The following is a 21,279-nucleotide window of genomic DNA, read 5'->3' as shown; positions in this document are numbered from 1 at the left end:
AATAATTATGTGGAGCAGCACTCGGCTCCTCTCCCTTCGGGCAACTCACGTGCCAGGAATTCTGAACAGGGGGGCGGACCTCCTGTCCAGAGGAAATCCACTGTTCGGAGAATGGAGGCTTCACCCAAAGGTGGTGGAGCAGATTTGGCAGAGATACGGCCGGGCTGCCGTAGATGATCTCGCCTCACGAGAAAACACACAGTGCCCCCTGTTTTTCTCCCTGTCAGACGCACATGCGCCACTGGGCGTGGATGCGCTGGCCCATCCATGGCCAAAAACTCTGCTGTATGCTTTCCCTCCCCTCAGCCTGATCTCCCCAACACTGATCAGAGTGAGGGATCAGGGGCTGTCTCAGATTTTAATAGCTCCACGGTGGGCATCCAAACACTGGATAGCAGAAATCATCCAGCTTCTGGTGGACGAGCCATGGCCACTCCCCATCCGCAGGGACCTTCTGTCTCAGGCGCAGGGGGAGATATACCATCCCCATCCAGACCAGGTTGCTCTCTAGGCCTGGCCCGTGAAAGGTGGAATTTGAAGGCAGCAGGCATGCCTCCGAAGGTTATTGAAACCATTCAGAATGCCAGAGTCTCCTCCACTCGTTCCATTTACAGCAGTAAATGGTGTGTTTTTGAAGAGTGGTGCCATGAAAAGCAGATTATCCCTTTTCAGTGTTCAGTGGTGGAGCTGTTGTGTTTTCTTCAAGACTTGCTGGACAAAAGGAAAGCCTTTTCCATTATAAAGGTCTATTTAGCAGCTATTTCAGCCTGCCACGTGGGGTTTGGTGATAAACCTGCCGGGCAGCACCCCCTTGTATGTCGCTTCATGAGAGGGGTGCGTCGAACGCTCCCAGTTTCTAGACCACTGGTCCCTTTATAGGATCTGTCAGTCGTTTTAGACGCCCTCTCCCACCACCCCTTTGAGCCTATTGGGGCAGTGGGGTTGAAGTTTCTCTCTCTTAAAACCACTCTGCTGTTGGCTCTAACCACAGCCAAGCGAGTTAGTGAATTACGGGCTCCGTCTATTCACCCCTCTTGTCTACAGCTGGCCCCGGACTCACTAAAGCACTCCTGAGGCCTAACCCAGCCTAAAGTGCTGGAAATGTCATACAGGTGCTCTACAGTAGAGCTCCTGGCTTTTCACCCCCCTCCATTCTCTTCAGAGAGGGAGCAGAGGCTGAACACTTTGTGCCCTGTCCGGGCCTTGGGGACTTATGTTGACAGAACAGCTGGATTCAGGAAGTCGGATCAGCTGGGCCTCCCCTCACAAGGGCAGGCCCGTATCACGCCAGAGGCTAGCTCATTGGATTGTAGAGGCCTTAGCTCTGGCTTATAGCTGTAAGGGCTTGCAGCCCCCCCCCGGGACTCCGAGCTCACTCCACTAGGGGTGTGGCCACATCCTGGGCGTTGTTCAGAGGTGTATCAGTCCAGGATATTTGTGCGGCAGCAAGCTGGGCTACGCCGCACACGTTTGTCCGGTTTTATCGGCTGGATGTTGCACAGTCATCCCTGGCTCAGGCAGTGCTGGATTCTGGTGCCTCAGGTTCGACCTGAGATCCTGGAGTAGCACTGGAGAGTAGCTTCGGGAGCTGGCGCAATCCGGGAGTGGGCCATATCTCCCATAGTGAAACACCGAGCGAAGTTAGAAAAAGAACGTTGGGTTACTTAACGTAATCCCTGGTTCTTTGATAACAGAGTGAGGTGTTTCACCAACACTTCCCTCCTTGCTTAGGCACGGAAAGAAATCCGCTTGGAATGAGTTAGGAGGAGCTGGTCGGCCGTGTTAGTATGAGGGGGCGGAGCCCTGAGCACGACTCGACAGGTCTGTCATAGACAGACGTGGTGTCATTGGAGCTTCCGTAGTTGGTCACGCCGAGGCGATTCCCCATAGTGAAACACCTCACTCTGTTATCAAAGAACCAGGGATTATGTTAAGTAACCCAACGTTTTCTTTTAATTAAAGCAAAAATAGACAGTTGGATAAAATCGACCTGACTCGGGCAGAAATGATGTTCATGAACAAGGTACCAGTCATTTAACTGACTTTATTTATGGTGTGTCTCTTTATTCTGAAGAAATACTGAAGAAAATGTAGCAAATGTAACGTTAATTGCTACAATTAAATGTCTTGGATCAAAATGAAACACAACAATGAATAAAACATACATTTCTTTGGGTTGGAATATTGTTAGAAACATTAGAAAAAAAATCAAATCATCGGTCGAGTCATTTTTAAACTGCGCAGCGTGGATGCACTGCTTCTTCCACAGTGCTGTTTTACTCTACTCAAGCACTCTGCATCGTTTAATCTCCCATTTGTGCACTTTTCACTGTGTCTGAGTGCTTTCTGTCTAAAATTCACACAAAATCTTACTCTAATGAACACATCAGGAGCAACTGGGGATTCAACATCTTGCCCAAGGATACCTGAGCAGCTATTGAACCACCAACCTTCTGATTAGTAGCTGACCTGCTCTACAACCTGAGCCAGAGCCAGCCCGGAAATGTAAGAGCCACATATTACAGTTTTACAGCCGTTGGTTCAACTGCCTACAACACGACTCAGTGAATGACTGGACCACACCAACAGTAGCAGATCACCATGTATTGCAGAGGTGCTGGATGGCCGCTCCCGGGGGCAGCAGAGCTTCCGTGAAGTACTCGGAGCTGACATTCCAGCTTTGAAAATCAGCCGGCAAAGAGAGCGGCGAACAGGGACAGTCAGCGTGAGCCACACAGGAGCCCCTGTGCAACACCTGCAAAGGGCACGATGACACAATCAGTTAGGACTCACATCTGCTGTCCAACCACACACACACACACACACACACACACACACACACACACACACACACACACACACACACACACACACACACACACACACACACACACCTGTCCAGGAGGGCATGTGCACCCCGGCGTGCAGGGTCCAGGTAAACACTGAGTGTGTGGCCACAAGTCCTGGCAGGTATACGGACAGGAAGCTGAACAGTCACTGGACACCTGCGTGCCGGGACACTCTGCAGGAACATAAAGCAAATGACCTCACCTGTAACAGGTCGGCGTGCAGACATGTGCGCTGATATATTTACTTCGTATTCACTTTGTTTGTTATAATTAATATAACTGTAAACATCACTCGTCAGGACTTTGATGAGCTGACTGACAACAGTTTCACATCATTTGAACTCAAGTGGTATCTCTCAGTAGACACACAAAGTGCGCAGTGTTGTGTGCTTGTGTTACCGGGCAGGCAGCTGTTGGTGTTACAGACAACGTGCTGTTCAAGTGGCCCGACACAGGCTGTCCCACCAGGCTCTGGCTCTCGAAGGACCGTCTTGTTCCGCAATGACAACCCACCGTCACAGGAGGCGCTGCACTTGCTCCAGGCCGACCACTCACTCAGCAAACAACCCGCTGCAAAGAGAGGCGGCGAGTTAAGCAGAGATTAAGGAGGTAAGGGGACGCCAGACTTGCAGGTAAAATCTCAGGATCTTGGCTGGATATTTTTTCTATGTCCGACCTGGACACGACGGCAGATCACAGATTTCTGTTTGCGTGACTTCGGCACAGGGCGGGCCGCCCTCTGTGTCCTGGCAGCGGCGCGTCCTGGTTCTCCGGCCTCGCTCACATGAAGCTGAGCAGGCGCTCCATGGACTCCAGGGCTCATAAACTGGACAGGGAAGCTTGGAGCACACCACCGTGCCATGCTCACACACACTGCACACGGAGGGGCGTTACGAGAAGTGAGACGGAGCAAAGTTTATGAACTAAACGCTACAAAAATTTGAAAAACTGCTTTATTAATCCCAACTATGACCATACTTCAGCTCACAGAAAGCAGTTCTCACCAGGTGTTACAGTCCACAGTAAACTCCTCTTCAGGGAGGAACTCCAGCGTCCCGTTGCCTGATGGGATACCACAACGACATTCTGTCACTGGCACGCAGCGGCCATCTTGCAACAGCTGTCCTTCTGGACACCGACAACCTGAGGAGACAAAAACCAAAAAAAGAGACGGAAAAGTAAAGAAACACAGAGAAACAATGAATTTCACGTAATGAAAGTCTAATATTAGGAAGATGTTATCCATGGTTACCCGGGTGACAGGCTCCTTGGAGACACTGCACATGCTCCCATAGGTCAGTGCAGCTGCGAGGACACTTGTTGGCACAGCTGTCCTGGGAGGCTCGATCCCTGTCCTCACAGCGCTCACCTGAAAAAGCAAAGAAAACCATGCCTGCGCTGCAAAATGTGACCTGACGTAGAAACAGAGTTCAGCACGGTGGTGGTGGTGTGATGTGTGCGGCTTGTAGCTGTAGCTTTGTGACAGACAGATAATCGTAAGGACAAAGTTTTGTCTTCAGTCTGATTTAGTCTTTTAGTACATCCTGATTTGTTTTATTTCAAACAGCTTCAGAACTAATGGAACTTCCTATAAAATTCTTCTTTTTAAGCTGTAAAGACGTTTGGTTAGAAATTCATTGAATCGGATCATTTTCCTCTGTGTGTCGTTTTATATACGTTTTACTTGTACGTCTGATTTCCTCTCACTTCTTTCCAAGAATGTGCAGAAGTTCCTTCAGCTGCTGAAAAGAAACACTAATGACTTTGCATTAGTTCAAAGTGAAAACACACAAATGTGTTTCTAACAAACCACGCTGACACAAACAACATGCTCATCTCTGTCCGGCTCAGCCTCGAAGCCTTCGAGGAAAACATTTTCACTGCGTGTACCAAAACTTCCAACAGCCTTAATTTTTAGGGGCTTTTGCAGTCATCTCCATTCACATATATATCAACAAATTGTGTAACTAATGTTATCTTTGGAACTGAACTTATGAACTACACCACTGATGTTGCCTGTTGGCTTTGCTCTCTTTTTAAGCTCACATGTACCTGGGCAGAGGGCCGTGTTGCATCCTTGGGTCTGGGTCTCTTGGCTCCTACACTGGGGTCCTGCAGGAGAGGCCAGGGGCTGTCTGTAGCGCTGCCTGACTCCACCGCTGCACGGCTCAGCACACGCTGTCCAAGCACTCCACCCACTCCACTGACACACATCTAGGAGAGCAGAGTGACTATCATAACTAACCTAACCTTGGTATTATCCGCATTAACAGACTGACAGTGACAAATACAGAAACTTTAAGTGTTTCGTTTTAGATGATGACGACAGAGCGACAAACACAATGTGTTTATTTGCTGTATGATTTATAAGTAAGAGACACATTTTAGTTTGTTCTTGCTGAGCAGTATTTACTCACTATGACCAAGAACCAGGCTTCAGTTGTTTGACATGCAAATTAAGCTGGGACAGCAGTCATTCAGAGCCATTCGTGTATAAAAAATGGATGGATGACAGAGTTAAATTTGAGCTGAATCATCCTTTGCACGCACATAAAAGCAAAGCTAACCACACATGAGCATTTAACCTGTCCTTTTCTTCTCCTTTGGGGAATAAAGTGAGTCAGAATAGCAGGAAAAGCCCATTTTGCACTGATTAAGGCCTCTTAACTGTCTGCTGATGGCAGCTGTGACTGACACACAGTAAACATTTTCCCTCAGAGACTCCACATGTCAGAATGACATCGCTCTCGTCACTGGATCCAAAACTACATACATTTATTTAATACACTGAAACAGTTTAAAGGTTTGCCTGTTTATGACTTGGACATTATCGGTGTCTGCAGTCGTTTATTCCTCGCTGTGTGTGAGACTCCAACTGTCTTTATTTAGATGAAAAGAATATGCTTTGAAGTGCACGCATTTATTTCAAAACACAATCACCCCCCTTTCCTTTCCAGAGAAAACCGCGCTGCAGTCATTTCATCACCCTCTGACCGACTGTGTAATTCATTTTTTTCTTTGGAGCCGTGCTCGTCGAGCCCTGACTCATTCACCCACTGTTTGCATGCAATCTGTGTCAAACTTTTACTGAGAGGGTCTCAGACAGAGCACAACTGTGGTGCCCACAAACACCCAGACCCTGTGGAGGAGGTGCAGTTTGTGCAGTTTGTTTATGGTGTGAACGTCCTCCAACCTCAATCCGACCCAACTTCCAGGTGCACAGTGCAAGTTTGACCTAAAAGAATCTTGCAAAGGTCAGTATGAGTTTGCAGACAGCAGTAAAATCGCTAACATAACACAGAACATTTACTTTTGCTGCTCTCTCCTCAGTGACATCTGGCCAATAAGACGACTGAATCCTCTGAGACGAAACAAACTCTTGGTGTGAGCATCTTTGTTACCTCTGCAGATGTTAGCATCTGGACATGGCCTCTCCTCTACCAGCAGTCCTGGACACTGGCTCTCCTCCTCTCTAGAGACTGGAAGACCAGAATCCAGGTCCAAACAGGCTCGAAAGCGCCTCTGGATCGACACCATCTGCGAGCTGTTGTGCTGCAGCACGCAGGGAGAGCACCGAGTCCAGCCCGACCACTCGCTGAGGACGACTGAAAGAAGGAGAGAAAGAAAGATTCAGGTTCACCGTGTTTACAGAGAACCTCGTTTTATTACTCTGCTCTCTTACCTTCACATTCTCTCATGTCGCACTGCAAACTCCCATCGTGACAAAGACTGGAGGACAGAGAAGTCAACAAAACGGACAATAATAACAACCTGTCACAGCCCAGGCAGCATAAAAGACAAACTGCACACACAAGCTGGGAATCACAAAGAAAGAGCAGAGAGTGACGACAACACTGTGAGAAAACATTCATGTCTCTATCAGCAACAGGGGCTGATAGAGACAACTGACCAGGTACTGCAGCCTATGGTGACCGTGGCCCCCTGTGGGACGGTGACAGGCGTGGGTGGATCTCCTGGAGCTTGGTGCTGCAAGTGGATGCAGCCACATTCCTCTGGAGGAACACAGCTCCCATTATACTGCAGCAGGCCCTGGAAGGAAAAACACACATCTCAGAGGAAAGAAGAAACAGCGCAGCGATCGGATCTGTGTCTTGGTCATAAAGTACAGCACATTTGTCCTATGTTGTGCTCAAATCACGTGCATTGAGATGCATCAATGTAGAATTCATACTTCAGGCAAACGTGCTGTTTGAAGCAGCTTAAGATCCAAAAACCAAACCAACAAAACGCAGCTGTTAACACGTGTTGCATTATTTGCTAATCATATTTGTTCTTAATGACCAGAAATCAAAGCAAAACCTCCAAAGGCAAAGTGCGTCTTACTGTATCCTACTGGTAGTGTCCAAAAATCATAATTAAACTCAGCAGCGTTCATTAAAACTCACCTGTGGACAGTAACAGCCAGGTGTGCACTCGCTGACACCCAGACACAGATCTTCACGGCCACGCAGTTCACACTGCTTCTCACAGGGAGCGCCACACGACGAGTACACAAACGGGGCTTCGCAGACTTCTAGCAGGAAAACACATGAAGAGGTGTAGGACCAGAGTGCAGCTTAAGCAGCTCTAAGGGTAATGAACTCACCATCACAGCGGCTGAGACCGCATGCCCGGCTCTGCGTTTCCACAGGAGTGCACTGTTGGCCCCTGGTGGGTGAAGAGAGCGCTACACGGTAACGCTGCTGCCTCTGGGACGCACAGGAACACTGAGACCAAACGCTCCACGCTGACATGGGACAGCCTGCCAAAGCAACGAAAACATTCAAGTGCGATTCACGAGCGCTTGATGTCATCTGTGAGTCGCTTCAACACACAGTCGGCTCTTCAGTTAATCGCATACTATGGCATAATTTTAGAAGTCAAATACCTGCCCACCTTCTTCTACACTGGCTTCAAAAAATGAAGCACAATAAAAAGATGAAAGTCAGTGAATCTCAAACAGTCTGGAAGCTTCTCACAGTCTAACACAGGTTTGAATGCGAGGCTCCAAAGCTCTGTGTAGCTCTACTTGTGCTATTTTCTCTCATATTTCACATACTTCACTTCCTGCCCTTGTGTATTTCCTGCCCGCCCTCATTTCTTCTGCCAGATCATCTTTTCCCAATTTGCCCGGTGTTCCAGGATTTGTTGGTAGCATTAGTAATGTTAAGGGTCCGATTTGTTTTCTGTGACACCGATACCCTGTACACTGAGCTCTGTTCACTTAGTAGAGGCTGTACCTACCTGTCCAGCTTCACTCAATAAAACCTGCAATGCACATGTGTGCAACACAGAAATCAGCAGATGGACAAGTGAAGTTAGTTTGACTGATTTAATATTCTCTGTGGCAAACATCTGCAATCTGTGTCCTATTAGCTCCAGCAGTGTGAAACAGACTGGGATCAACCACTAAAACATTTTTTGCATATGTGACTTAACTCTTATTTTGCGCAGCTGTAACTTTACTGCACGGCTTCGTCCTGCGGTGTGAGATACAGCTCAGCAGGTTGCATATATGAAATATATTCCTTCAACAGAAAATCTATACCATACTAAGTCACTATGGAGACCTAATAATGCAATGTGACGCTAAAAAACAAAGATCCAATAAACCCTTTAATGTCACTCTGTGGTTCCCCAGTCTAGTCTCTAATGTTGTGTCCCTACATGTACTCTGGTCTGTGCCCATATAGCTCATTACAGCCGTCAGCTGTTCAGAGAGAAACAGCACAAACAGCGATCGTGGCTGTTAGTCTGGCTTCAGTGCTGCCAGCATGACTCTTGTACCTGGACAGGGCTGTTTGTAGCACAGCTGCGTCTCCACGCGGTTCCTCTCAGCCTCGATCTCAGGGGGACACGCCGCATCTCCTCCCTGCTCGCACACACACGCCCTGTGTCGTGATACAGACCCCGCCCCGCACGTCTGGGAGCACGGTGACCAAGGAGACCAAGGGCAAAGGTCATCTGTTGATACAAGAGTAAATGAAATTCCCTTTGATTGGAGAGAATATGTGGCTTTTCTTTCCTTGCCTTAAGATACAGACCCAGGCACGGAGGGGTCTGACAGTCCTGTGTTTCTTTCTCTGGCCCGCTGCAGTGAGAACCATTGTTTCGTGGTGGGGGGTTGATGCAGGCGCGGGTTCGAACATGTGTGCCCCGACCACAAGTCGCTGAGCAGTCAGACCACACCGACCAGGGGGTCCAAGCACCGTCCACTGGAAACAGCACAAAGGATTTTCACAACTTTCTTTGCAAGGACTTCAAACATCTGCGACACTCTTTCACAGAAACACGGCGACGCACCTCTGCAGTCGATGTCTTGGCAGAAAACTCCCTCTGGAGTGCACGTGCTAGAAGAAACACAGGCAGAGCTTCCAGCACAGTATCACTGACATTTCATTTTTGTCATTAACATCCATATCCTCTGTCCTTATCTAACGCACCATTGTTTACATTCTCCTTGGAGCCAGGTGTCACCCACACTGAGCGTCTGGTTGTCAAGGAGACAGAGAGGCGGGCAGGTTCCTGGACTGCAGGGTCTGTGCTGGACCTCCTCAAAGTGGCAACGTGTTCCCTCGGTGTCTGGGGTCAGAGACCTGGCACATAACACGAACAGCAGGTAATCACAGTGGAATACACCGAAAACCAGTTTAATACCACTGCATGTATTTATATCCACAGATACACTGCAGAACCAAAGACAATGAACCAACCATCACGCTCTTTTCACGTTTCATATATTTAAGATTCACAGTCAGGGTTCAGAAAATCATCAGCCTTTAGGTGCTCTGAAAACTGCAGCGCAGGATCCAGTCCAGAATAACCTCTACCCCCATGCTGTGAGACTGAAACTCTGGCTCCGCCCCCTAACCTACTAGACTCCATTATTGTTTACATTGCTGACTTACTGTGGTAGCAGGAAGCCTGGATCACTAATCTGTTACTCCGTGACTGCTTTCATATGTGATTTAAAGTGTTAAATGTATCTTATGTTATTTGTAAATTCTAAGATTTGGAATTAGCATTGAGAACTTGCAGTACCATGGAAACGAAGCTATTTAACTATCCATCAGGAAGGTGTCTGATCAGCAGCAAATTCATTCTTTTGAAAGAAATGCTTTCAGCAAGTGACGCTCCGGCTCCCGCAGAGCCCCGATTTTATCTCCTGACACGGACAAAAGACAGACGACAGAGTTAATCGTCACACTGACTCAGACAACTCGAATCAACTTTATCCTTAATTCAGCAATTACAGAAGACAAACACTGGAGTAGAGATGGACCGATCCCATATTACGTATCGGTATTGGTCCGATACTGACGTAAATTACTGGATCGGATATCGGAGAGAAATAAAAAATGCAATCCGATCCATTAAATATCAAAAAAGCACCTCACAAAACTTGCGACACGGCGTAACTCGGCTCATAACCGTAGCACGTCGGAGCAGTATGCTCAGTGATAGAGCGGCTGTGTGTATTTGTAGCCTCACTACCAAACCAGCATTTCATCTCTGAAGTGATCCCAGAGAAGTAAAGCAAGTGTGTAAGTTCATCTCTGAATGTTTGTAAAGCTTAACAAGCGATATATGGAGCGACTGCCTCTCTCTCTCTCTCTGCTGCTGCTACTTCAATCGTGAAACTGATCAGTGATCAGCTGATCGGCTTTTCTGTCGTGAGTCCGTCTCTCTTCTTTGTTTTTGGCCCACTTTGCTCCAGAAAGAGGAAACCAGCGGCTGAACAACAGCAGCACGTTTAAGCTTGATCAGCTGTTGTTAGAATTGATTTATTATTACTTTCTACTCGAGGATCTTTTTCTACAGCTGACGGCTGTAACTGTGCAGGGGCGGATCTAGCAAAGTGTAGCCAGGGGGGCCGATAGGGCATGAACAGGGAAAAGGGGGCACAAAGACATACTTTTCTTTCTTATTCTCATTTAAAATGTCGAGCTTTCAATAAATAATTATCTGACACCCAAAGTTTTAATCTGGTGTAAAATATATAGAAGTCCATTACTGCATATAGTAACTGTTAAGTCTAATATACCCTAGTAAGCTATACTACTTTTTCCTTTGGGAAGATACCATCTGTGCAGTCTGCAGTTCTGTAGAAGAAAGATGTTGAATCTATTTTATTATTCTTGAAAAATTATTTATTTCTGTGCATTTTTTTTCACACTGCATCAAATTAAAGTTGATTACGTTGATTAAGCATCATGAGGTGGAGGGTGGGGGGGGGGGGTGGTTCCCTATTTTTTTTCCTGGGAGTTTGCAAAGTACTCTTTAAAACACCAGAATAGGGAGGATGGAGCAGGTTTAAGTTTATTAGATTGATCAGTGTTGCTGAACTATGAAATATTTTGTTGTATTTTTTTACATACAGGTGTAACAGAATAGCTTTAGTGTTGTTGTTTTTTTAAACTTGAGTATGAACTTATACAAAAAGCAGCAAGATATTAAAAAAACAGTTTTATTGATTAAAAAACACTATATCGGATTCATATCGGTATCGGCCGATATCCAAATTGATGATATCGGTATCGGACATAAAAAAGTGGCATCGTGCCATCTCTACACTGGAAACAATATGATAGATTTTCTGATCGTTATGATCTCCGTCTTGTTGTTAAAGAGCGTACCACTTAAAACCTGTTTAAAATCCAGTTTCAGATTTGTAAAAAAAACTTTCCTCCGTCTGGATCCCATTTTAATGTCCAAACACGGACGTGCTCAAACAAGAATTTAACAGTTTACAAAACAAACCATGTCTCCTTCGTCCAGGTCCCAGGAGACCTCACCTGTATCTGGTTCTCTGGCCCTGTCCACAGGAAACACTGCAGGGAGCCCAGCTGGACCAGGAGCTCCAAACACAGGTAGCCTGGCAGCTGTCATTGCTGCAGAGCAGCTGTCCGTCAGAGCAGGTGCAGTTGTTGCAGTCCACCTGATGCGTGCTGCCGGCCACCCAAATCTGCCCCAGTGAGTCCACACAGTCACACTGCCACAGCTGCACACACACCCCGTCCTGCTGCAACTGACCTAAACACACACGTACAAAAGATACGCAAACCACGATTCATGCTAATGAAAAAAAATGAATTCGTTTTAACAAAACAATTCTAGATGCAAATCTCATCACTTGGCAGCAGAATGACGCCTTGCACTGCACAGCTACTCTGAAACATCATCTAAATGAGATGTCATCTTAATGGTCCACAGGGCCATTACAGAATCACCAGTTAAACCTGTTGTTGTTGATTTCTGCCATCATATTTATTGTTGGGGAATTCTCCCAGACTCACTTTAAGATTTTTCCTCGTCTCACTCCTATAATGTCTTTGGAAAAAACTAAATTCTAATACTTGTGTGACGTCGAGCCGGTTAGGTTATTTATCTTTAAAAGATTTAGCCAGTTTTAAACAGTGGAAACAACTCTTACACCTAAATAACCCAACCAAGGTCAATCAAACATCAACAGAATATGACTGGCTGCCTGATAATGCTGTTAAACTGAAGGCCTGTGTTACCTGTTACAGTCCGCTCTGCTTTTGTTTTACCACTGATGAGCCACTCAGTCTGTTCCAATTCAACAGTTTCTAACTGGAGTAAACACCATTTGTAACTGAATTACGTCTCTTAGAAGGTTCTACTGAGAACTGCAGAGAACTTTTACGCTGAGTCAGCTGTGTGCAGATATCTTGGGGGATCCCGTGCACATGTTGGGGATTCAGGACTCTAGGAATTTGTATATTCTCAGAACCCCGAATCCTAAAGAAGGCAGAGGAGTTATAACAAACCCATTTCTAGACGCGAAGCTATTCTCTCAGTGGAGAGCACAGAACAGTTTAGGGGTTAAATCAGTGCCAGGAGAGGAACTTTTCGGACAAAGACACGCACATATGAGGTGTGACTTGTGTACCTTGAGGGCAGCGGCAGCCAGGCTGACATTCGCTGTTGGTCTGGCACTCTATGCCCTGCTGGAGGTCTGAGCAGCGCTGTGGACACTGGCTGGCACACATCACAAACTCTTGGCCTGGTGGGCACCCTCTATCATCTGACAATACACAGACAGCAGTTCCTGAGTTTTGCCATGATGCTATCTGCACAGGCTGAACACACACTCCTGTAGATAAACAGCCATATGCTGGAACAATGAGGAGCCAAACGCAGGACGTGGTAGATCAGACTCACCGCACGGTTTGGTGTTGCAAGGTTTCACTTGGTTCTTCTCTCCTGCACACTTCTTTCCACCATTTTTGGGTGGAGGACTAGAGCAGGAGCGAGTGCGTATCGAGCGTCCGCCGCCGCAACGCTTATCACAGCGCGACCACGGACTCCACCGGGACCAGCCTCCATCAACTACACAACATCGAACACAAACGCAGACCAGTAAGTGAAAAATGAAACTCTCTCTTTGGCTTTTTAAATATTCCTTCACTGAAGAGTTTGAACTGATAATTACAGCTGACCTCTGCAGGGTTTGATGTTACAGAAGCGATGCTCCACGTTTCCTCCGAGGATGTCCTCGCACCACGAGCCGTTTGTTCCGGGGCTCAGGAACGTTCGGATCCTCTGCTGCTGACCCACGCCGCAGGACCGCGAGCAAGCGCTCCACTCTGCCCACTTGGTCCACGAACAGTTCCTTCGCACACACTCGGCCTCTACACACACCTCGCCTCAAAACAGAAACACAAAACACATAAGCTTGGTTGACGCTTGTATTCATCAAAGCAAGAACCACACACGCAGCTCCTGCAGTCATATCAACTGAGCACTAACTTGTACTTTATATTATAGTTATATAAGGCAACACAAACTGATTTATTAAATAAATAGAGGCAGGCAGACAGTGGGCGTGGTGTACCTGGACACTGGGGCAAGTTGCATGCCTTCTCTTGGTGAGAGCTTCCAGAACAGGCTGGTGTCACACACTGTCGATGGCGGGACTTCAGGGCCGGGCTGAGAGCGTCGGTGCAGGTCTTTGTGCAAGGACTCCACGGCGACCAGGGAGAGAACCCAGAGTCCTCCTCTGAGGAGATGGAAACGGAAAGATGATGAAATACAGAGAGGATATTTAAGATAAGAAAAGCCTAAACAGCATGCACAAATACAAGAAAATGGCAACCAAAGGAACAGAGTCAAATGAGTGCACAGAAAAGTGAACCTACCCGGTGTGGCTGGTTCTTCTGTTGGAACAACAGTAGCTGGAGGGGAAAAGCAGCTTTTCATGAATCTGACCTTCATCCCTGAAATACACATATTACACGTGTTCTACAGAATCTCTCCAAAGTACCTGGACAGTCAGGGGCCTGGCAGTAGGTCGTTTCCCTCCGTGGCCCCTGGCAGTCTCTCCCTCCACGGGCCGGGGCGGGCTGTGTGCAACCTCTAGAGCGGGTTTTGAGCCCCAAACCACCGCAGGATAGTGAGCAAGGGCTCCAGGGGCCCCAGGAAGACAAAGCACCGTGTACAGGACAGTGCTCCAGAGAACAGTTCCACCTGCCGTGCACACACTCGCTACGGGGAACAAAAGGGGTAGACTGGTGGTGATTTTCCATATAACAGCAGTTTTACACTGTTTTATACGTATGACACAGTTGGCATCGCTCCCACTGTGTCACAACAACAAATGTTTTCCATTTCTTACTCAGTACAGGATTGTAGCTGCGCACCAGTTCAGGTTGTAGCTGTACACTGTGGTAGATGTTCTCAAAGTGGGACCGGTGGACTGTGGACAGGCCAGTTTGACACTGGAAGTCTTTATTACAGGGCCACAGTGCTGGAATGCATCCATCCTGTGCTTTGGCGTTATCTTTGCTAATAAGAAGAAAGGCCTGCCCTGAAGAATGGGCTGTCTGGATATCAGCAGGTTTGTATAAAACCAGCATCAACTGTTCAGAATGAATGACTCAGTCAGATCTGAATGAGGCCATAAAATTTTGCTCTCAACTCAGTCCATCTCAAATGACAACGGTGTCATTCCTGTGATAACGGCTTTGCAGTGATACTTCGACGTGTCCACGGTGCAGCCCACCTCTCCCACTTTGATAGCTGCCCCCACCTGAACGGGATGTCACGACTACTTTGGAAGTAGTTATTTAAAATATGTTTTTTTTTAATTGTATTATTATTCCCAAAGTTCTCTGCTTACCAGGCGCTGCAGTCATGGACAAACGTATCTCCAGACTGGAGCTCCATATCCTCTGAGATGTTATGAAACAGCAGGGATGCGACTGGTGTCACAGAGACGCTCTGCAGAGAGGCCAGCAGCTCTTTATCCACCAGACATGGACACTCCTGAAACACACCAAACACAAACACCCTCTAAAGAGAAGAAACTGCATCAGTTTGAAATGATCTTCTCAGTGGTGCATCACAGCCTGGTTCATGCTCTTCATTTTCTGTGCTGCACTTTTAAAACGTCACATGTCTACTACTGAAGTTACTCTGAACCCACCGACAAGCAGAGTCCACGGTGCTGGTAGGTGTGCACAGGACAGTGGCAGCCTTCCTCGCAGCCGTCAGCGTAGCATCCCTCCCTGCCGCTGACCTGAGCGCAGCTGAAAGGACAACCTTCTCCTCGTTCACACTCCCTGTACAGCCTGCCAGGAGGGCAGCCCACCTCTGCAGAGCGACATGAAGCCCACGCAGCAACAGCAGTTAAAGACACTAATTAAACAGTCCTCCAACTGGAGCAGTGTAAATATAACTTTGCAGCATGGCTACAAATACTGCACAGGAAGCAGACGCTCACCGAGGCAGACGTGGGTGTTGCAGATCTTGCTCTGACGACCGCTGCACGCTGGAAGGCTGCAGAGACGAGAGCGGTACTGCTGCCCTCCACCGCAGCTGACCGAGCACTCGGACCACTGAGACCACGGCAACCACGGGCCCACTGACTCTGGAGACACAATACAGACAGACATCACACATGTAACAATGCAGATGGTAGTGTAAAAAACCTAGATGAGCCCGTCATGACTACCTGTGCACAGGTGCGTGTTGCAGTCTCTCTGCTGCTCAGCATCACCCAGGCAGCCTCTTCCGCCACTCTGCGGAGACGGATTATCACACAGGCGCCTTCTGAACTTGACTCCACCGCCACATGAAAGAGAGCATTCAGTCCAGGCTCCCCATTGGCTCCAGCCACCGTCGACATGGCAGCCGGGGACAGACTGACACTGCAGAACGCCAGCCTCACACGAGCTGAGATTAGGTCGGGAAAAAACATTATGTGGCATTTTTTTTTGCTATTCGAACATTAAGAGTGAATTAAACCAAAATAAGAATCAGCTGCTTACCAGTTTTTGCAGTCACTGATAATTTTCTCTCCTGGATTTGCAAACAGCCAATCAGATCCACCGGGCCATAGCCACGATGCATTGCTTGAATCTGCACAAAAATAGACCGATCAGAGCAAATGATCACACTGAGTGGAGTAAAATGTTCACAGTCTAACACGCTGATATTTACAAGTTAGCAAAATTAGGATCAAACCATTAGCAGAGCTGTCGTGGTATTTGCAGCGACACTCCTGTCTCACCACACACACTCCGTCCTGCAGCACCGTGTCACCAGGACAACCACAGGTCGCGTTACACTCGGGGGAGTCCAAGCACTCTGTGTCACCATGGAGATCTGAACAGGAGCGAGGACAGGGCTTCCCACAAGGCCATTCTTCCTGGCCTCCACCACAGTCTGAGAACAAGGTTTGAATAGAATTACCATCCACATCGTTTTTTAAAAGTGGAACAGTGTTTATGCAGTTCTACGGTCAAAGTGAATGAAACCCACAGCTATGCTAACCTGAGCAGATGGTGAGATTTTCACTGCAAGGGCGGCTCTGCCTCCCCTCTCCCAGACACGGCAGACCGCCGAATCTAGCAGGAGGACTGTTACACTCTCTGGTCCGAGTCGACGATCCTGTGCATCCATCACACTCTGACCACATGGACCAGGGACTCCACGAGCCATGAACTAAAGACACAGTACGGCAATGAGAAGAAGAAGAGGTACAACTACTCTGATGTAACTGAGAATCTGTAGCTGGAACCAGAAAACCAAAAAGAAAACCGACACAAATTAAAATATTAATATTTGAAAATATTTGAAACGGTCGAGGCTATAAGTAAGAGACAAATGCACAGTGATTAACAACAGTAGCAAAACAAAACTGTAATATCTCAGTGAGAGAGAAAAGTGCAATAACAGTAGGTCATTTTTCAGCATGACACAGAAATCTGTATAAATGCTATAAAATCAAAAATCCTAGCTGACTTCCATCTTGAGTCATTGCATTCACAAGATTTTCAGAAAACGTGACCTCTGACCTCTGACCTTCAGCCCAAAGGCAAGTAGTTTCAGCCACACGCATCCAGAACATTTACAAACTGTGCGAATGTGTCTTTCCATGAGACATTATCATCTCACCTGGACAGAAAGTAACGACAGGGCAGGGCTGCCTGTGGATCTGAACTCCAACCCCACTGTGCAGTTCCTGCTCACCAGAGCACGGCTCTCCTCCGGCCTCTGGCTCAGGACAGCTGCAGCTTCTGTATCGGGTCACCGACTCTGCTCCACAGGTCCTGGAGCAGGGGGTCCACTCTGACCACTCACACCAGCCACCTGACACTAAATTGGATGTAACAACTATCTGTGCTATTTTATACCCACTACAAGACATAGCCATTGTCTACATCGTCCTACATATTAACACTATTAAGATGATCTGACTGAAACTGAAAGCTGGCTTTACTTACCTGGACAAGGGTTTCGAGTACAGTTGAATTTCCCACCTTCGCAGGTGCTAAAGAACAAAGGAACAGAAGGATCTTCAGGTTTCCTTTCTAACTGGTTATCTTTGTGTATCCTAATGTGTTTTACATGTGTTACGTGTGCTTCTTGTGTTTGTATAATTCTGACCAGTTGTTGCATCCATCAATGGCTTCAATGGTGTCTCCAGGTTCCAGTCGTCGTCCGGTGTTAAGGTCCAGGCAGGGACAATCTTCCTTCTCTAAACAGACGGTCCCATTAGCAGACATGACTTTTCCCTCTGTACAGTAGCATCCTGGCTCACAGTGCCACTCACAGTGCTGAGAGAGAGGGGGGAATTAGGACTTTTATTAATCCCCAGTAATGAGTGTGAGAATAAGCACATCCACGTCTGACATAAGTCAGAAAAGGGTGGATGTCCACTCTGTGGAACCAGATCAAAGTGGGAGGCTGACAGGTGGATTGGTACCAGTCTGTTAAGGACTTAGTTATCAGTACAATACTGTGGGTAGTGGCTGAAAGGATAAGACTGTAGATACAAGTGGCAGAATGATTTTTTTCAAAGGCTTAAACAGGAGGAGAACTTTCATGAGGCAGTTCCCACCATGACCCAGGGCATGGTTGATAAATTATTTCACCTCAGCATCACCCTGGAAAACCTGGAGGAGGTGCTGAGGAGAGGGAGGACTGAGCTTGTTTTGATGACACCCTCCAGAACCTGGTTGTGGATAAGAAGCATGAAATACATCGAGTGACAGACAGGAGTCACACTAGTGATACTCACAGTAAGGTCATCACAGGAGCGAGGGCAGGATGGCCCACAGCTGCTGAACACTGTTCCTGGGACCTGGGAACATGGTGCCACTGAAAACACAAGCATACAGGACTTTGGGTTACTTACATAACCCTGGTTCTCAGAGTAGCATGATTGAGATGGCTAATATAGGAAGCATCTCCCTGCGTATTCCTTAGAGGGATGTGTCTCATGCACGACCACGCTGGGCTGATCCAATCACACTTGAGTTTGCATTACTTCACAGTTATTATTTAAGATAAGCACCTCGTCGCCCTTTGACCCAACAAGGTGGGCTGTGAGACATCTCACTCTGAGAACACACGACTTAAAGTTCTCCTAGAGAAACACTTTTGTGTTTATGATGAAGCCTTAGTATGGTAAGATGCTTCAAGGACAACAGATCCTTGTGTTGTAGTTTCTTGGTCTGACCAAATTAGAATTAGCCAGCGGTCTAAATACGTAGCTAAACAAATGCCTTGCTATGACCACTTTGGTGCAACGTACAAAAGCTCTGAGGGCTCAGAGGCGGGCCGCCAAAGGACGTGACACACGCTCTGAAAATCAAACCTCCTCCTGAATTTGTATCTTCTGAGATATTTACTCCACCAAAAGAGCTAACATAGGGCAAAGTCAAAAGTGGGAGGAGGTTATCATGTGCAACACACTTAGGAATGTAGCATGTGGGCTGATGAATGGGGACCATGCAGCTTTTTCACCTGTGGGAACGAAGGAGATTGCCAGGGTAGCATCTTCTTTCTGACCTGCTGACCGACAGGCTACAAGAACTGTCCCAGTGGAGCTGCTGTAGAGTTCGGTCATTCCATGGCCAGCCCACCCTCCCCTCCTGGCCTGGTGGGCTTACGGGGGCTGGCCGGGGCTTGATTTGTTTGGGAATTTTGAACTAAATACATATTCTATCTATGCTGGGAACAGGTGCTGGTGCACACCAGGAACCGTTCATTGTTAGGCTCGGCAGCCTCAGCGTAGAGGATGAAGATTTCTCTGGGGTCTGACCTCATTGTCATCCTCATCCAGTGCCCACATAAACCAACGCCTTCAATCGTGAGCTGGGCATGTTCTAGCCTTAGGCAACACAAGTAAACCTGGTGTGTGTTTCTACTCAGTATATCTCAGGAGGACTGTCTGTGTTAGCTTGTATGCTAACTACAGCAAAGAAGATGTCGGCTGATGTGCATAATCGTAAAAAGAAACCATCTCAGCGTACAGCTAAGTGGTAGAACACCACGGTGCATGGCGAAGACTCAAGGTCAGGATGAAGCCAAGTAACAATGACAGACAAGTTAGCGTTAGCACTCATATCTATGGACAGCTATAATAGCTAGCCTATATTGCAGGTCAAGATATGCTTGAAGCACAAAGAGGCGTTTGAACAATGCCTGCGTCGCAGCCACTTAATGGTACGTGGCTCTGCCCGACATGGTCGTTGCGATCAGCAGACAGGCCAATCCCATAGTGAGCCACTGAGGAATGACAACCCTCAGTAATACAGAATCTACCGCGCTGTACTCAGTGTAGTTAGCAGACAGCACATGCTAGTAATACAAACGCACCTGGACAGTGCTCGGTGTTACAGGATGTGACTTTACTTCCCAGCCCCTCACAGTAATTCCCCTCCCCCTCTGGACTGGGACTGTCACAATTTCTCCTTCTGCTTCGGACCCCCCCACCACAAGACTTGGTACACTCCGTCCAATGACTCCACTGACCCCAGCCACCATCACCTGGAAAAAGCCAACGCATCACATTAAAAAACATGAAGAGAGCAAATAAAGGTTAGTAAGCTGAGCAGATCAACATAAATACAAGAACCCCTTCAAAACTTTAAAGTGCCAGTGTGGACACTTTACTGTGAGTTTACTGCATCCTACTGTACGACAGGGAGGCGTCACTTTCCTAGTAACTGATTCAAAGCCAGACAAATTAAACTTCACGTTTGCTCAGACTATTAGTCAATGCACAGGGACAGAAAAGTAACCCACGGTCACACGGGGCGATGATGCAGACTTGGTCCTCATGGTGAGGGCCCGTACAAGGCAGGCCACTGCCAGAGGGCCGGGGGCTGGAGCAGAACCGGTACCGAGACTGAAGGCCTGCTCCACAAGACACCGAACAATGACCCCAGGGAGTCCATGCTGACCACTGGCCATCAACTGTTTGGTTTGTGCGGTAAAATCAGGCAAAATCAGTGTAAATCACGTTATAAAAGACGAAAGACATCATCGCACTGTAAATACATACCATTGCAGCTAAAACGGGAACAGGTCACCAGCCTTCCTCCTTCACAGGTACTGAAATATTTGACACACATTTGTGTTTAATCCACTTTATATCTCCACAGTTTGTCACGGCTCATATATCTGCTGAAGCAAGCCAGCTTTACTTACCAGTTACTGCAGTCTAAGGGCACGGTGTCTCCTGGGTTGTACTGCTCTCCGCCTACATCACAGCGACAGTCAGACTCGCTCACACACACACCGTCCTGGGAACGTAGGAGCCCGTGAGCAAAGAGGTCGTACCCAAACCATCTGTTTATGTGTGTGTGTATTCCTGTCACCCATTCACCTGCTGGACAGTCCCTTGTGGACACCGGCATCCCGGAGTACAGTTCCTGCTGAGATCCAATGTGAGGTCCATGCACGACACTGCTCCCATCATACACTGCATCCACTCCTGGCCCGGAGGACACTTCTTCCCTTCATCTAGCACAGCAACAGAGTCAGAGAAAAGACCAGTAAAAACCCCTACAGCATAACCAAAAACACCAGTTTGAAGGGATGAAAAGTGGGCGAAACGGTGAGCGTATGAATTAGAATGTAACTGTCATAATATCTGAGTTTTAACACAACAGCC

General features: G+C 47.5%; 1 protein-coding gene across 6 annotated transcripts in view; it reads right to left on the bottom strand.

Moving 5' to 3' along the window:
* The window catches only part of sspo (SCO-spondin), a 107,418-nt gene that overhangs the window by 32,025 nt on the left and 54,114 nt on the right, over positions 1–21,279 (bottom strand). For 2 of the 6 annotated variants that reach the window (XM_080864836.1, XM_080864838.1), the window contains exons 72-110: positions 20,992–21,128; positions 20,814–20,908; positions 20,668–20,717; positions 20,409–20,579; positions 19,980–20,150; positions 18,397–18,476; positions 17,763–17,932; positions 17,600–17,646; positions 17,271–17,471; positions 16,647–16,817; positions 16,338–16,538; positions 16,142–16,232; positions 15,826–16,046; positions 15,595–15,741; positions 15,298–15,464; positions 14,992–15,137; positions 14,137–14,357; positions 14,012–14,047; positions 13,708–13,872; positions 13,313–13,519; positions 13,035–13,202; positions 12,763–12,897; positions 11,645–11,882; positions 9,293–9,445; positions 9,153–9,199; positions 8,894–9,064; positions 8,637–8,813; positions 7,456–7,611; positions 7,256–7,383; positions 6,760–6,899; positions 6,532–6,578; positions 6,251–6,454; positions 4,902–5,063; positions 4,102–4,218; positions 3,854–3,992; positions 3,526–3,722; positions 3,249–3,419; positions 2,895–3,022; positions 2,601–2,755 (exon numbers count right to left, since the gene is read on the bottom strand). In XM_080864836.1, coding sequence (XP_080720962.1) covers positions 2,601–2,755; positions 2,895–3,022; positions 3,249–3,419; positions 3,526–3,722; positions 3,854–3,992; positions 4,102–4,218; positions 4,902–5,063; positions 6,251–6,454; positions 6,532–6,578; positions 6,760–6,899; positions 7,256–7,383; positions 7,456–7,611; positions 8,637–8,813; positions 8,894–9,064; positions 9,153–9,199; positions 9,293–9,445; positions 11,645–11,882; positions 12,763–12,897; positions 13,035–13,202; positions 13,313–13,519; positions 13,708–13,872; positions 14,012–14,047; positions 14,137–14,357; positions 14,992–15,137; positions 15,298–15,464; positions 15,595–15,741; positions 15,826–16,046; positions 16,142–16,232; positions 16,338–16,538; positions 16,647–16,817; positions 17,271–17,471; positions 17,600–17,646; positions 17,763–17,932; positions 18,397–18,476; positions 19,980–20,150; positions 20,409–20,579; positions 20,668–20,717; positions 20,814–20,908; positions 20,992–21,128 — 5,728 coding nt within the window. Of the gene's footprint in view, positions 1–2,600; positions 2,756–2,894; positions 3,023–3,248; positions 3,420–3,525; positions 3,723–3,853; positions 3,993–4,101; positions 4,219–4,901; positions 5,064–6,250; positions 6,455–6,531; positions 6,579–6,759; positions 6,900–7,255; positions 7,384–7,455; positions 7,612–8,636; positions 8,814–8,893; positions 9,065–9,152; positions 9,200–9,292; positions 9,446–11,644; positions 11,883–12,762; positions 12,898–13,034; positions 13,203–13,312; positions 13,520–13,707; positions 13,873–14,011; positions 14,048–14,136; positions 14,358–14,991; positions 15,138–15,297; positions 15,465–15,594; positions 15,742–15,825; positions 16,047–16,141; positions 16,233–16,337; positions 16,539–16,646; positions 16,818–17,270; positions 17,490–17,599; positions 17,647–17,762; positions 17,933–18,396; positions 18,477–19,979; positions 20,151–20,408; positions 20,580–20,667; positions 20,718–20,813; positions 20,909–20,991; positions 21,129–21,279 lie in introns of all 6 variants that reach the window. The other 4 variants (XM_080864835.1, XM_080864839.1, XM_080864840.1 and 1 more) reach the window with 3 other exon arrangements.

The sequence above is a fragment of the Rhamphochromis sp. 'chilingali' genome (assembly GCF_963969265.1).
Source record: "Rhamphochromis sp. 'chilingali' genome assembly, chromosome: 18".
NCBI classification, from domain to species: Eukaryota; Metazoa; Chordata; class Actinopteri; order Cichliformes; family Cichlidae; genus Rhamphochromis; species Rhamphochromis sp. 'chilingali'.
The sequence above is the reverse complement of the archived record's forward strand: the minus strand, read 5'-3'. Positions and strand labels throughout refer to the sequence as shown.